The sequence below is a fragment of the Drosophila santomea genome, chromosome 2L, assembly GCF_016746245.2.
Source record: "Drosophila santomea strain STO CAGO 1482 chromosome 2L, Prin_Dsan_1.1, whole genome shotgun sequence".
Lineage (NCBI taxonomy): Eukaryota > Metazoa > Arthropoda > Insecta > Diptera > Drosophilidae > Drosophila > Drosophila santomea.
In genome coordinates this window covers 27,531,711-27,547,386 of record NC_053016.2, presented here as the reverse complement: position 1 = coordinate 27,547,386, position 15,676 = coordinate 27,531,711, and the positions used below count along the sequence as shown (strand labels likewise).

Here is a 15,676-nt window from a genome sequence, read left to right as displayed (position 1 = left end):
AATTTATATAATAAGATTTGAATAATTATTGTTAGTCTCATAATAAGAGAAGATCCAATAAATAACGCAATAAGTTCGAAAAAAAAAAAGTTGGCAGCTTTTACTCGCTCGCTCGTTTCTGGGCAGTGCATACGAAGAAGAGATAGAGAACGGATGAGAGAAAAAGAATCAGTCTGAATTTGCGAACGCCGCTGAACGCCCGCATTCGGTGAAACGAGCTATCTATTTTACCTACACACACACACGCCTGTACAAGACCATAATTTAAAGTAAATAAGTGAATAATTAAAACGTCTAAATATATTCGACCTGTGTTTACTCTTGCCTGGGAACCCCTCTTACAATGACCTCTTGTTCGGGGACACAACTGTTGTTAGTGGTTCATGAGGGCAACCTGCAAGTGTAAAAGTTTAAATTTCACAGTTTATTGTAAGTAAATAGAAAACGTTAGATCGCGTCCGCGTTAGGTTTGCAAATCGACTCGGCGAATTGTCTGAAAAGAAGACTGCGATACATAATCGCAGCTAAGGCGGTTTAAAATTTTAGAGCTCTTCTTCTTCACTTGTTCCCGCGGAAAGGAATGACGGCGATACATAGGCGCATGAGCTACAGGTCGTGGAACTTTGCGACGCTCTCTTCTGTTTTGGCAGCTTCTTGTGGGTGGATGCTGGGACAAGAATTTACCGAATTTTTATACCCGTTACTCGTAGAGTAAAAGGGTATACTAGAAAAGTATGTAACAGGCAGAAGGAAGCGTTTCCGACCATATAAAGTATATATATTCTTGATCAGGATCAATAGCCGAGTCGATTTGGCCATGTCCGTCTGTCCGTCCGTATGAACGCTGAGATCTCAGGAACTACAAAAGCTAGAAAGTTGAGATTAAGCATACAGACTCCAGAGACATGGACGCAGCGCCAGTTTGTCGATTCATGTTGCCACGCCCACTCTAATGCCCACAAACCGCACAAAACTGCCACGCCCACACTTTTGAAAAATGTTTTGATATTTTTTCATTTTTGTATTGGTCTTGTAAATTTCTGTCGATTAGCAAAAACACTTTTTGCCACGCCCACTCTAACGGCCACAAGCCGCCCAAAGCTGCCACGCCCACACTTTTGAAAAATGTTTTGATATTTTTCATTTTTGTATTAGTCTTGTAAATTTCTATCGATTTGCAAATAAAAAATTTTTCCGCGCCCACAAACCGCCAAAAACTGTTGAAGAGTTGAAGACACTCCTTCGCACTTCCACTAGCTGAGTAACGGGTATCAGATAGTCGGGGAACTCGACTATAGCGTTCTCTCTTGTTCTTATTACATTATAATTTGGGTTAGTAAGTTGCGCTTAGTGTGAGTTTACAACCTTCAGTATGAAATCTTATTCAGAGGCTTCGAGTTTGGTGGAATTAGTTAATTTGCAGGCAAATCGGTACCAAGCCTTTAAATCGACGTTGCAGAATTTCGCAATCGAATCGAGAATTTATTTAAAAAATCGTCTGGAGCAGGTGGAAGAACTACGGAACGCGTTTCAGGAATCGAAATCCGTGATCGTCAATCTAGATGGGTTTGCGAGATCGAACTATGTCGGAACTTGAGGAGCGGTATACCACAGATGTGTCACACTCCAATTAAAACTCAACCTGGAGGCATCCTTATAAGTTCCATATGTACACACTATAAAAAGGGAATGCCATGAGAGAGTCGAGAGAGAACCAGCGATAGAAGCGGACGTGATTGCAACGAGCGGCAAAAACGCTACCATCGATTAAAACTTATTCTTACTTTACTCCGTGTATCATCCCTTATTCGATTAATTAATTAAAGTATACCTAATACTAAAGTGTCGCGCTACGCACTCGCTTAATTCCTGACTGTTCACGCCAGAAGGGCGCAAACAGTTGAGCGGCAGTGTAAGCGGCCAATGCTTGTACTCACCACTCCGCGGTCCCGCGGTATTCCCAATGTTAGTTTTAAGTTAGTCTTAATTTACAAGTGCGATAATAAAGTACCAAAGTGAAGTCGATCCCGCGCGTTTAATTTCTGGAATTAGCAGCAGCAGCCGCAACAACAACTAATTCCGCCCACTCCATTTCATGGTCCTTCGAGTCCGCGACACATCCTGATCCTGCCAGCGCTCCTTGCGGAAAAATCAAGATAAGTACGGCTTTAAATCCGCCATTTTCGTTTTTCCAACGGCGTTTATTCTTTCCGTCCATCCATCAAGTGAAAAGTGAAAAAAAGTGAAAATATATAAGTACATGCGCCCAGCCACCGTGATTCTTTTTTTTTAAGTGCATAAACAAGCACTTTGCCAATACCGGCCCCCTAATTCGTCTCACGGTGATCCGCTGGTATCCAAGCGCATATACATATATATATATACATTTTTTTAAAAACACTGTCCAAAATTCATTATTATCGTCCGTTGCTTAACTGCTGTTTTTTGCCTCAATAAAATACAAACCACAAATTCAACTAAATTAAATCAAATATACATATACATATATTCATACATATACCCATAAATATACATACCCATACATATCCATTGACATACATATAATCCAATAAAATTTACATCTACATACATATATAAGAATCAGTCCATAAATTTAACCAATTTAATACACAAATAAAATATATTACCAAAAACAAGAGAGAACGCTATAGTCGAGTTCCCCGACTATCTGATACCCGTTACTCAGCTAGTGTAAGTGCGAAGGACAGTTTTTGGCGGTTTGTGGGCGTTAGAGTGGGCGTGGCCAAAAGTTTTTTGGCAAATAGATAGAAATTTACAAGACTAATACAAAAATGAAAATATATCAAAACATTTTTCAAAAGTGTGGGCGTGGCAGCTTTGGGCGGTTTGTGGGCGTTAGAGTGGGCGTGGCAAAAAGTTTTTTTTGCAAATCGATAGAAATTTACAAGACCAATACAAAAATGAAAAAATATCAAAACATTTTTCAAAAATGTGGGCGTGGCAGTTTTGGACGGTTTGTGGGCGTTAGAGTGGGCGTGGCAACCTGAATCGACCAACTTGCGCTGCGTCTATGTCCCTGGAGTCTGTATAGTCAATCTCAACTTTCTAGCTTTTGTAGTTCCTGAGATCTCGACGTTCATACGGACAGACGGACAGACGGCCAGACGGACAGACGGACAGACGGACAGACAGACGGACGGACAGACGGACATGGCCAGATCGACTCGGCTACTGATCCTGATCAAGAATATATATACTTCATATGGCCGGAAACGCTTCCTTCTGCCTGTTACATACTTTTCAACGAATCTAGCATACCCTTTTACTCTACGAGTAACGGGTATAATAATAAATTATATCGAAACCGAACTGAGAATAAATTTTATCTCTTGGCTCAAAATAAAACACAAATCTCGACACACAGAATAAAATAAAACCTGACTTTTTTCTTCCGATATTACATTACATATATATGTTTCTCCATACATAAATACATATTGCAAGTCCCCTATTAAACTCCAAATAATACATACATACATACACACAGACGCGACTTACATAGGCTTGCCAAGTGCAAGTTCTTTCGTCTCCTCTTTGTTCTTTATTGCCCTGACAAAAAACCGGCGCATAGCGACGAGAGAATATCCTAGAATCGAAACATAAAATAAAATAAATAAGTCCGACGACAAAATTTAAGAAAAAACTGACCCGATTATTTAATAATTATTTAAGCCAAATAATAATTTTTTACAAGCTATTTCTGGCTCCTATTTCTGGTTCCTAAATTAAAATAATTATTGCACCCAAATTTATCAGCCTCCCAACTTGGCTTTTTGGCGTGCTTGTTGGTTTTTTTTGGTGTTTATGTTTCGCATCCGTTTGTCGCGATTTTTCGGTGTGGTCCTAAATCCGGTAGCTATTTTTCTATAAATTATTAGCTATCATCCGAACTCTACTGGTAGCTATTTTTTAGCTATTTTTCCATAAATTCAAATTTATAGCTATTTTCTATATATTAGCTATTTTTTTCGGGATTTCCAGTCGGTAGCGATTTTTTATAAATTATTAGCTATCATCCGAACTCTACTGGTAGCTATTTTTTAGCTATTTTTTCATAAATTCAAATTTATAGCTATTTTCTATATATTAGCTATTTTTTTTCGGGATTTCCAATCGGTAGCGATTTTGTATAAATCATTGGCTATTTTCCAGACTCCATCTGGTAGCTATTTTTCCATAAATTCAAATTTATAGCTATTTTCTATATATTAGCTATTTTTTTTCGGGATTTCCAGTCGGTAGCGTTTTTTTATAAATCATTGGCTATTATCCAGACTCCAGCTGGTAGCTATTTCTTAGCTATTTTTCTAGAAATTGCAATTCATAGCTTTTTTTTTTATAAATTTGAGCTATTGTTTTTCTAGACTCCAATATAGCTATATCTTCTTGTGGACTTCACTCTAGCTGTTTTTTTGTGAATCCTCCTATCTATTTTTCACACTGAATTTTAACTATATTGTGCTTCATTTAAGCTTTTTCGAGTTGATTGAAGATCTATTGGGGCCTTATTTCACAAAAATTTGGATTTTTGTTCCCCTTTCGTGCTCCAATCTCCAGATCCCAATTGCAACTTTCTCTCGAATTCCGACGGGATTCTTTGTCCATCCAGATTTTGGTGCCTTCTGTATCTGGTTCTTTTTCAATTCCACATTTTTTGCGGCGTGCAGGCCTTCTTGACTTCCTTCTCCTAGGGCATAGCTGAGCATGCCCCTAGAGGGAGACAAGAAAAAGACACCCTCACCTGGAAAAGAACAAAAGTTCAACCCGCAATCCGCTATCCACTCGCGGTAAGCCAGCACCCAAGTCCGTTAGTCCCAGGGTCAAAACCGCGACTCCCACTCCGAAAGCAAAGGTTTTGCCATCGACCAGTTCGAAGACAACTCCTAGGATTGTCATCTCCCGACCAGTGACGCGAGCGTCTAGTGAGTTTTCTCTATCGAGAAAATCCGAGAGTCCTGACTACTGCTACTCAGTATACGAGTCATGTGCAGCACAAATTGGCGAAACAATCGACAGAGCAACGCCTCAAGTCGCGCAAGCACCCTCTCAGCCGCTAATTTCGTCCGGCTGCCGCTTACCTCCATGCGACACGGAAGTCTTCGATGGCGACTACCTCCGATGGCCCACTTTCCGGGACCTATTCACGGCCATTTACGTAAACAACCCCAGGCTGACTCTGGTCGAGAAGCTATTCCATCTCCTTACGAAAACAAGTGGCGAAGCAAAAGCCATCGTGGCGAAATCTCCTCTCACGAATGATGGTTTTGCTTCGGCGTGGGAGGCGCTTCGAGATCGGTTCCAAAACAAGCGACTTTTAGTCAACAGCCAGCTCAAGCTCCTTTTTAACTTGAGTTCAATTTCGCCAGAATCTGGTCATGCTCTAAAAGAGCTACAATCCACGATTCAGTTGTGTTTAACAGCACTAGCGCATTCCCAGGTATCCACAGAAAACTGGGATTGTCTCTTGGTTTTCCTTTGCGCGAGCAAACTGCCCAAGCAGACCCTGTCCTTATGGGAACAGTCGCTAACTGCCAAATCCGAGATCCCAGCTTGGGAAGAAATGAATGCCTTCCTGAGCGAAAGGTATCGGACATTGGAAGCCATCGAAGATATGAAACCGACTCAGGCAGTTCCAAAAAGGCTTCAATCCTTCGAGACAAAGGTCAGCACCAAACAGAAAGGGTGTGACTTATGTTCTAAGGAGAACCATCCGGTAAAATTGTGCCCGCGTTTTCTTCAAATGTCTGTTGACTCGCGCTCCGGCTATATAAGAAGCAGCTATGTCTGAATTGTTTTGCCAGAGGTCACCAGCTACGTGACTGCACAAGCACACACAGGGCAGGCACCATACGCTGCTGCATCGCAGCCCCCCAAATTCCGAAAATGCGAGTTCCTCAACCTCGCCCCCTACACAGCAACCTCCGAGACCCTCCAGCAGAAATGCATCGGCAAGCACCTCAGCGGTGCAAACTTTTTTCGCGTCCAGCACTTCAGCCGTCCTACTGAGCCTTAATTGACTCGGGATCCGAGGCGACGTTCATTTCAGAACTCCTGTTCAACCTCATCAAGTTGCCATTCCGCAACACCCAGACCCAAGTCTCCGGGTTAAATCATTCGGTCTCCGCGAAATCCTCGAAGCTGTGTCACTTCGGGATTCGCTCTCCGACTAAGCCAGGTCTACAGTTAGACACTGAAGCGTACGTCCTTCCGGAGCTCTCAGGCAAACTGCCCTCCTATCCGATCCCTCGGAATTCTTTGAAGGACCTGCCCGCACTCCGCTGGGCAGATCCTACCTTTTTTGAGAGCTCTCAAATTGATGTACTGATCGGGGCTGACATTCTACCATCCATAATGATGGATGGCACCCAACAAAATATTTGCGGCTCGCTCCTGGGCCAAGAAACTATTTTCGGGTGGGTGCTAACGGGGCCGATTTCCAAGGGTAAGCCGAAACGGGTCGCATCCTTCACGACCCAGGTGCACCAAATAGGCGACCCTGATTCGCTCGACACGCTTCTCAGCAAGTTCTGGGAGGTGGAGGATCTACCAGTAAAGATGGTAAAAGAGTCGGACTCCTATTGTGAAAGGAACTTCCTCCAAACAACAACAAAAGACGCAAGCGGAAGGTACGTGGTGACGCTCCCGTTCCGGGACCCCGAGAATACCGGATCCGATTTAGGATATTCAAGGTCCATTGCGTTAGCTCAGTTCCTTAGAAGCGAAAATCGTTTAAAAAGAGACTTTCCCTTAAAAGAGCAATATGACAGCGTGATCCAGGAGTACCTGGATCTGGGTCATATGAAAGAAGTTCCGCCGACTCACAATTCTCCCTCGTATCATCTTTCTCATCACGCGGTAGTTAAGCCCGAAAGCACCACTACAAAGCTTCGCGTTGTATTCAACGCTTCAAGTCCGTCGGCAAATGGGACCAGCTTAAATGATATCCTTCATGCTGGTCCAGTCCTACAATCCGATCTAACGATCCAGGTCCTGAAATGGCGTTATTTTCAATACGCCTTCAGTGCAGACATTACGAAAATGTATCGTCAGATCTGGGTCGAGCCAAAACATACCCCGTTTCTGTTCCGAAACAAGGAAGGAGATATCCGCGACTTTGAACTAAAAACAGTTATCTTCGGGGTCAACTGCGCCCCCTTCCTCGCCATTCGAGTCTTGCAACAGCTGGCAGAGGATATCCAAGTGCCATTTCCAAATGCCAGCCGCATCATCCAGCAGCACATGTACGTCGACGACGTTCTGGCAGGGGCGAATTCCGTAAACGAAGCCCAAAGTTCGATTCGAGAGTTGCAAGCAGCCCTAAGTGCCTCCGGGTTTCCGCTAAGAAAGTGGACCTCGAACAACAAAAGCGTCCTTAAAGACGTCCCGGCCGAACACCTCCTTCATAGCGAGTTCCTCGACATCGATGCCGAAAGCACGGCCAAGACGCTCGGTATTCGGTGGAGGGCAAAGTCCGACGAATTCTATTTCGTTCCCCCCGAAATAGTTGTGGAACCCTCCTATACAAAGCGAGAAGTTTTGTCCCAAATCGCTAGGTTGTTCGATCCTGCCGGGTGGCTCGCGCCGTTCATAATCCGTTCAAAAATGTTCATGCAGGAGATTTGGTTGCAGAACTTAGGCTGGGACGATAAGCTTCCCACTGAAATGAGTCAGCGGTGGCAATCGTTTTTAGACGAGTATTCCGACCTCAACCAGATCCGCGTTCCGAGATGGATCTGGTACCAGCCTGAGGTGATCATAGAGCACCACGGTTTCTGTGACGCGTCTCAGAGAGCCTATGGAGCGGCTATATACATCCGCGTCGAGATGGGGCAAAGGATCCTGACTCGCCTGCTTACAGCCAAAACACGAGTGGCCCCGGTAAAAACCGTCTCCCTTCCTCGGCTAGAGCTCTGTGGTGCCGTGCGGTTAACCGAAATGGTGACAGCAATCCTTCCGCACATGCCCTCCGCCAATTCAGATATCCGCTGCTGGACAGATTCCACAATCGTCTTAGCCTGGCTACGAAAGCCTGCGTGCAACTGGACCACATTTGTGGCCAACAGAGTTGCCAAGATCACGCAGGCGACGCCAGTCGACTGTTGGGCACACGTTCGCTCAGAACAAAATTCCGCCGATCTAGCCAGTCGAGGCGTATCCCTACATGAATTGGCAGAAAACCATCTCTGGTGGCACGGACCAGAGTGGCTGCAAGGGCCACGAGAGCTATGGCCAGCACAAAGCGACACTCTTCCAGTGACAGAACTAGAACAGCGCGCGGTCAAAGTGCATTTTGTCAAGGCCCCGTCCATCGACTTTCTCGAACGTTTCTCCAAATTGGACAAGGCCCTGCGAGTTCTGGTCTATGTTCAACGCTTCCTTAAACGCTGCCGCAAAGGTTCGTTCTTGCCCAATTCACGCCCTACAAGTGAAGAGATCCGGGAGGCAGAACGAACTCTGACCTCCATTGCGCAGCGCAGAGCATATGGCCAAGAGCTTCAGCATTTGACCGAGAAAAGGCCTCTTCCAGTGTCAAGTCCTTTGGTGAATTTGTTCCCGTTCATTGACCAACACGGCCTTTTAAGGCCGTGCGGCCGTCTCACTGCCTCCAAAACCCTGCAATATGATGAACGTCATCCGATTATTCTCCCCTATGACTGTAGACTGTCGCGTGTAACGAACTGTTTTTCTTATTTCGGCTCGCTACGAAATGCAACGGCTAGCTCAGAGATTTTGTTTGTTCGTCCCACCAAATTTATGATTTGTGTGATTGCCCGACCAAGAAGAAGACAGATTCTCAGATTTAACCACTTTTATTTATCGTCACTTGTTGACCAGGATTCGGTGATCCTCGCCGCTGGATGCACGTCGTTGCTCCCTCGTCGTCCTTCCGTCGTACGCCTGCGTCGCTGCCGACGGGGATCCTTACCGGCTCGCCTGGGGCTTAGGATGTTATGGGCAGGGTGTATCGTCCACGAGTTAAGCTAGTGCTCCCCTCCGAACCACCGTTGCGACCACTGACTCCACTGTCCCTTTCTGACTACGCTAGGTCCTCGCCGAAGGATAGCCTGCGGGCTCGACCGGGGCTTAGGATGTTATGGGGCAGGGTGTATCGTCCACGAGTTAAGCTAGCGCTTCCCTCCGAACCACCGTTGCGACCACTGACTCCACTGTCCCTTTCTGACCACGCTAGGTCCTTGTTTTCGCTCGTCCTTCGCTGATCTTCACGTGCGGCGATCCACTCTGGATGCCCGCTTGACGCACTTGTGTTCCCGTCGTTTCACTGTCACTCGGTATCGACTCTTCGCGTACTTCTTCGCTTTCCGTATGGCTGTAAGGCTCTCGCGTACTTCTTCTTGACTGTCCGTATGGCTGTAAGGCTCTCGCGTACTTCTTCTTGACTGTCCCGAGCTGCGCCGGCGCCGTCCCTTATATCGGCTGCGGGAATCCCGTTATTTCCCGTTTTGCACACGGCTCGCTCGGGTACAAGGTCCAAACATGTCCCGTTAGTTCACGGTGCGTCCTCTTTGTGCCTGTCCAAAGTCCGCACCGTTACCGTATGACCTCTACGCCCTTGGCGGGTTCGAGTCCAAGGTCCAGCGCGGTACCGTTAATTCACGGTCTCTCCGCTTTGCCGGGGTCCAAGGTCCATTATTTACCGTTCGACCTGACCGCCCTTGGCTCCTCTCGCATTCCAGCCGTCTTCGCTGTTGCTATGCCGATCTCCTACACCCGGATTTGTGGGGAGTTTTAAGACTCCTCACATCTCCCCCTTTCTTCGGAAGATTTCAAAAGAATGCTGCTTCCGGCGGTCCTCTGCTTCGGTGTCTCCTTGCATGGGCAACTTCCTCAATCACCTCTCGTCGACCCTGCGCCCTTTGTTCTCAGCCTGGCAGTCGCAGCTTATTAGACCCCGTCGTTCAGCGTCTTGACTTGGCATCTTGAACCTCCTTGCGCCTTCCTGATCGCAGCCTTACGTCTCAGCGTATTCGAGCATCTCGACGTGGCATCTTGATCCTCACCGTTCCATTCTCCTCACGTCGACTGCGCCTCCTTGATCTCAGCCCGGCAGCCTCAGCCTAGTAGACCCTGTCGTTCGACGTCTCGACTCGGCATCTTGATCTTTGCGCCCTTCTCCAGCCTCCTGTACCTGTTGCCGTCTGCTTCTTGTCACCAGCTCCGCATTTAAATTTGCCGCCTCTTCGTCGCTTCGCATCCCTGGCAACTCCACCGATACTCACCATGATCGACTTATCGATGTTGGCGACCGGCGTTGCCACCTCCGACTCCTACCGATGTTGTCCCATCGCTGATTGCGCGATCGAGTTATCGATATTGGCGACCGGCGTTGCCACTTCCTGTTCCGATGTTCCGATGTCGTGCCGATTGCTGTCAATAGTGTGACAGCGTGTTGAAAATCAATTTAATATCCAGTATTTTTGTTCCCTATCGATCTCACTATCGATCGACCGCTATTATCGTAGCGCCCCCATCCCGATTTTCTCCAAGCACGTGGATTTCGGAGTTGCAGCTCAATGGAGGTAAGTTTACGGAATTTATTGTAAAAACCGCCATATTTACTCATCCTCTCCTTTTTTGTTTTAGCTCCTCCCACACGATATGATGGCCCTTGATGCTCCAGGGTTGCTGGCCCTGGACACAGGCGCCCTGGAGGCCCTTTGGCAGGGACCCCGATGATCGCCCCTCCATGCTCCGGGCGGCTGCCCCTGGACCCAAGCGCCTTGGAGGCCAGCATGCCGTCTCCGCGCCTGCGGCAGCCTCGCGTCGATTTGCCGGCCCGCGTGCCTGGCCCCGCGTCCGATTGCTGGCCCGCGTGCCTGGCCCCGCGTCCGATTGCTGGCCCGCGTGCCTGTTGGCTGCTGCAGATGACTCGCACCTATTTTTTTACTGTGAGCAACAAAGTGCCCTTACCCTCCCCTGACCCACAACTCTCATTATGTCGTTTTCGTTTCGTTTTTTTATTGGGGTACGTACACCTGAATGGCCCCGCCGCGACGCACCTTCAGCCGGAACCGCTGGCCGTCCAGCACGAACAGCTTGGCCCAGCGGTCCTTGTGGCTTCTTCTCGCCTGGGCCTCGGCCTCCTCGACCACTCTGGGTGGCCACTCCGCGCGCTCGAGCTCCTTCCAGGGCTTCCCGCCCAGCGACTGCTGCCTGCGGAGGCATGGTCGCTGCGGTGGCGGTCTTGCCTCGGGGCACGACTCCTGCCGCGCGAGCTTCGGTGGTGGTGGTACGGGCCACACCCACGGACCCTTCTCCGGGTTCTCTCCCGCGTCTCCGACCTCTACCCGTGCGCGAACTTGCGGGTCGCGCGCCCGCTTCTCCACCGGCCTCCATCCGACCGCGCCCACCTCCTCCCACACGCGGGCCTCCGGCGTGTCCTCCTGCGGTGCGGGCCATGTCCAGGTCACCGTTTGCTGGTGCCACCGGCGGCCGCCCAGGCCGATCGTGCGCAGCGTCTGCGCGACGTGCGCCTGGTCCACTTCCCAGGACTGCTGCCGCTCGCACCGGGGCCCCTCCTCATCCTGGGGTGGCGGCGTCGGCGTGCGCGGCGGCGGCGGCGTCGGTGGTGCTGGCGGCGGTGTTGGCGTGCGTGGTGGCGGTGGTGGCTGCGGCTGCGCCGGTGGTGGCGTCGGCGGCAACGGCGGCTGCGGTTGCGGCGTCGGTGGCTGCGGCATCCCCGGGTGCTGCGGCTCCGGTGTCGGCGGCTGCGGCTGCTGCTGCGTCGGTGGCTGTGACTGCGCCGGTGGCGGCGGTGGCGGCTGTGACTGCGCCGGTGGCGGCTGTGGCTGCGGCGTCGGTGGCTGCGGCATCTCCGGGTGCTGCGGCTCCGGCGTCGGCGGCTGCGGCTGCTCCTGCTGCTGCTGCGTTGTTGGTGGCGGTGGCGGCTGCGACGGCGGCGGTGGTGTCGGTGGCAACGGCGGCTGCCGTGGTGGCAACGACGGTGCGTGGGGCACCCACAATGCCTCCTCCTCCTCTTGCCACTCCGACAGGCGTTTTTCCCACGCGGCCTTGGCGGCGGCTGCCTTCCGCTCCACCACCATCCGCTCGAACCGCCGCAGCGTGGCGATCCGTGCCTCCGCGAACTCGCGCACCTCCCGCGGGTCCTTCGACGGCATCGCCTCTCCCAGCCGAATCCGCCCGTGGCCCTGTGTCGCCCGCCGCACGCTGCGGTAGGCCATCCTCGCCTTCGCTCTCCGGCCTCCTTCGTCCTCCTCCGAGGATACCACCGGGGTGACGGTCTCACCCCCGTCGTCCTCCTCGCTCTCTGAGGAGAGGGACACGCAATCCACGGGCTCTTCGTGATTCGCCTCCATCGCCTCGTCCTCCGACAGCTCCGTGTCGGGCACCTCCTCCGTGTCCTCCTGGACCGGGGGTCATAGTCTTCCGACTTCCCAGGTGTCCCGCCGTCGGCATGTCGTGGTTCTCGGCCATGACGCGCTGTCTCTCCCTGGTTGGTACACACAGCTTCCATGACACCACATCCTCGTGTCCTGCCCGGTGCGGAATGTGCCTATACAATTGGCCGGCCTCTTCCAGGTAGTCCGGGTACTTTTGGGGCTCCTGCTTCATCTTCCTCCGCATCCCATCTATCCACTTGCACTCCTGCTGTTCGTCCGGTTGCCCTTCTTCCGTTATCCTGCGACTCGTTTCCTGCAGCGGCTGCCTCGATAGGGCGTCCGCGACGATGTTCAGCTGGCCCTTTCTGTACGCAATCTCGAAGTCGTATTGTTGGAGCTCCAATGCCCATCTCGCGATCCTTCCGGACGGACTCTCGATGCTGTTCAGCCACTTCAGGGCCATGTGATCCGTTATCACTTTGAAATGGTAGCCCTCCAGGTATGGTCTTAATTTCCTGACAGCCCACACTATAGCTAAACATTCCTTCTCTGTTGCAGAATAATTTTTCTCCGCTCCGTTCAGCGATCTGCTGGAGTAGGATATCACCCGCTCGCCTTGCTCGGAGTGCTGTGTGAGGATAGCGCCCAGCCCGTAGTCGCTGGCGTCCGTCTGTAGCACGAACGTCCGTGTGAAGTCGGGGCATGCCAGGATCGGGTCGGCGACCAACCTAGTTTTGACGGCCTCGAATGCTTCTTGGTGGGCGTCAGTCCATTCCCATTTTGCTTGTTTCTTTAGGAGTGCGTTAAGTGGTTGTACCAACGTTGCAAAATCCGGTACAAAACGTCTGTACCACGACGCCACTCCTAGATACTGTCGCAGTTCCTTAACGTTTCCCGGGGGCTTTAGCTGAGCTATTGCCGCTACCTTCTCCGGATCCGTTCCGATGCCCTGATCCGTCACCCGGTGGCCCAGGTATTGTAGCTCCTTTCGAAAGAACTTGCACTTATCTGCGTTAACTTTCAGGTTTGCCGCCCTCAGCCTCCGGAACACCTCCTTCAGGTTACGCTTGTGCTCTTGTAGTGTCCGTCCGATCACAATTATGTCGTCCTGGTACGCAAATGCGTGTGGCATCATCTCTGGTCCTATCACCTGGTCCAACGCCCGCTGGAACGTTGCCGATGCGGAGTGCAGTCCGAACGGCATTACTTTCCATTGGAACAGGCCCTTTCCCGGCACCGTAAATGCCGTATATTGCCGACTTGCTGCTGCCAACGGAATCTGCCAGTACCCGTCCTTCAAATCCAGACTGCTTATGTATTTCGCCTCCCTTAGTTGATCCAGAATGTAGTTGATCATTGGCATCGGGTACGCATCCTTCACGGACTTTGCGTTTATTTGGCGGAAATCCACACACAAGCGCCACTGACCCGTCTTCTTTTTCACCATCACTATGGGAGAGCTGTACGGGCTCCTAGACGGCTCGATGCACCCCTTTTGTAGCAACTCGTCGACCTTGGCGTTGATCTCCACCTGCATCTTCGGGTTCTTCGAGTAGTAGCTCTGTTTGACCGGTTGATCGTCTTTCATCGTGATTCTGTGCACCGCCACCGTTGACGTCCCTTGGACTCTTCCCAAATCTGCTAGCTCTGCCTTCAGGAAGCCGTCTATATCTTCCTCCGCAAAGTCGGTCGTCCTTTCCACTACTGCCACTGACAGCTTCTCGCGTGCATTGCTTCGCACCAGCTGTCCCGCCGGTATCGTTGCGCTCAGACCCGCGCATGCTATCCTGGCTCCAACTTTCGTTAGGAAATCCCATCCCAGTACTAGCGCGTCGATGATGTTGTGGAGGATTAGCAGTTGCATTCTTACGGTCCTCTCTCCCAGTCCTACGTCTACTTCGAGCAGCGATGTGACCTCCTCGAACCGTCCATCAGCCATCCGCACCTCTCTTCTCGTGGCTACGACCTCTCCCACTGCCCGCAACCTGTCCGCCAACTCTTCGCTAATAAAGCTTGCTGTGGCTCCGGTGTCCATCGTGGCCTTAACTTCCATTCCGTTTATGAGCACTGTGGCGGACAGTTGTCTTTCTTCCGCCTTCAGCTTGCCCATTAATTTTGAGGGGCAGCACCTTGCGAACCCTGGTTGCCCCTCTGAGGCTGGGGTCGCGTGGCGTTTCCCGATCTTGGGCAGCATTCTGCGGTCTTCCGGCCGATTCGCCCGCACGACCAGCAAAATGTGATCGGTCGGTTCCGACACTCCCGCATCCAGTGCTCCTGGCTTCCGCACCTATGGCAGGCTTGCGCTGGGTTTAGCACAAACCCCCGCCGCGCCGGGTCTGGTCCTCGCCCGTTCGTCTCGTGCCTCGACGGTCCTGTGGGCTCCTCTTGGCACCTTCTGCACACCGTGTGCTGTTCCCCTCTTTGGAAATCCCGCTGGTGGCGGGCTCTTTGGGTTCGCTCTGATTCGAACCGCTCCCTCTGGGAGTCCAGTTCCTCGAATTCGTCGGCCAGGACCATCAGAGCATCCAGGTTTCGGCACTCGTATGGGCGGACAAACATCCGTAGAGCCGGAGTGCTGTTCTCCCTTATCCTCTCCAGGATCTCTTTGTGGGACATCCCCAAGGGCCGCATTAGGGTCTGCATGTCCACCATGTAATCTTTGAAGCATTCGCCATGCCGCTGCTTCCTCTGCCTGACCTGGTCTGCCACCTTCGTCATGAAGCCTCTGGGCAGGAAGAATTCCTGGAAGCTATGGATGAACTCTGCCCATGTCTCCCAGAACCTGTTGTTGGCGATGAACCACTTTAGGGCCCTGCCCTTCAGCAGTTCCGGCATCGCTCGTGGGATCTGGTTGATATCCAGGCCGTACGTCATTGCTGACCACTCCACCTGTTCCAGGAACTCCAATGGCTTGTCGTGGCCGTCGTACCGGAAGCTCCACTCCCGCACCTGTTTCGCCACCTTTGCGTAATCCGGAGGGGCTACCCTTGCGATGTCTCGCCGATCGCGGCTGGGCTCCCGCCTCTCCCTTCTCGTTCACTCCCGGTTTCCTGCCTTTCGGGTCTGCTCCCGCTGGCCTCCATCATGCTGTGGACATCGAGGCTCCCCACCAGGCCTTCCACACCGGTGACTTTGATCTCCGGGGCCGGTCTTCTTGCGTACTCCCTCTCCAACGCCTCGAGTATGGCGACTGTTTCGGGCTCGTCTGTGGTCTGCTGGATAAATTCGGACAGCGTCCTCCGCATATCCTCGACCAACCCTTCGAGCTTAATGCC

General features: G+C 51.1%; 2 protein-coding genes across 2 annotated transcripts; one reads left to right on the top strand and one right to left on the bottom strand.

The window, feature by feature from the left end:
• The first annotated feature begins 5,602 nt into the window (after positions 1 to 5,602).
• On the top strand, positions 5,603 to 8,987 carry LOC122756521. Its single transcript, XM_044006344.1, has 4 exons — positions 5,603 to 5,755; positions 5,846 to 6,005; positions 6,089 to 8,437; positions 8,878 to 8,987. Exons 1-4 carry the CDS (start codon positions 5,603 to 5,605, stop codon positions 8,985 to 8,987), a joined length of 2,772 nt encoding a protein of 923 aa, XP_043862279.1.
• Positions 8,988 to 11,018: 2,031 nt separating this feature from the next.
• On the bottom strand, positions 11,019 to 14,837 carry LOC122756520. Its single transcript, XM_044006343.1, has 3 exons — positions 12,523 to 14,837; positions 12,018 to 12,425; positions 11,019 to 11,822 (listed from the first exon to the last, which is right to left on the bottom strand). The coding sequence occupies exons 1-3, from the start codon at positions 14,593 to 14,595 to the stop codon at positions 11,019 to 11,021; spliced, it is 3,285 nt and encodes a 1,094-aa protein (XP_043862278.1). The 5' UTR covers positions 14,596 to 14,837.
• Between the last annotated feature and the right edge of the window lie 839 nt (positions 14,838 to 15,676).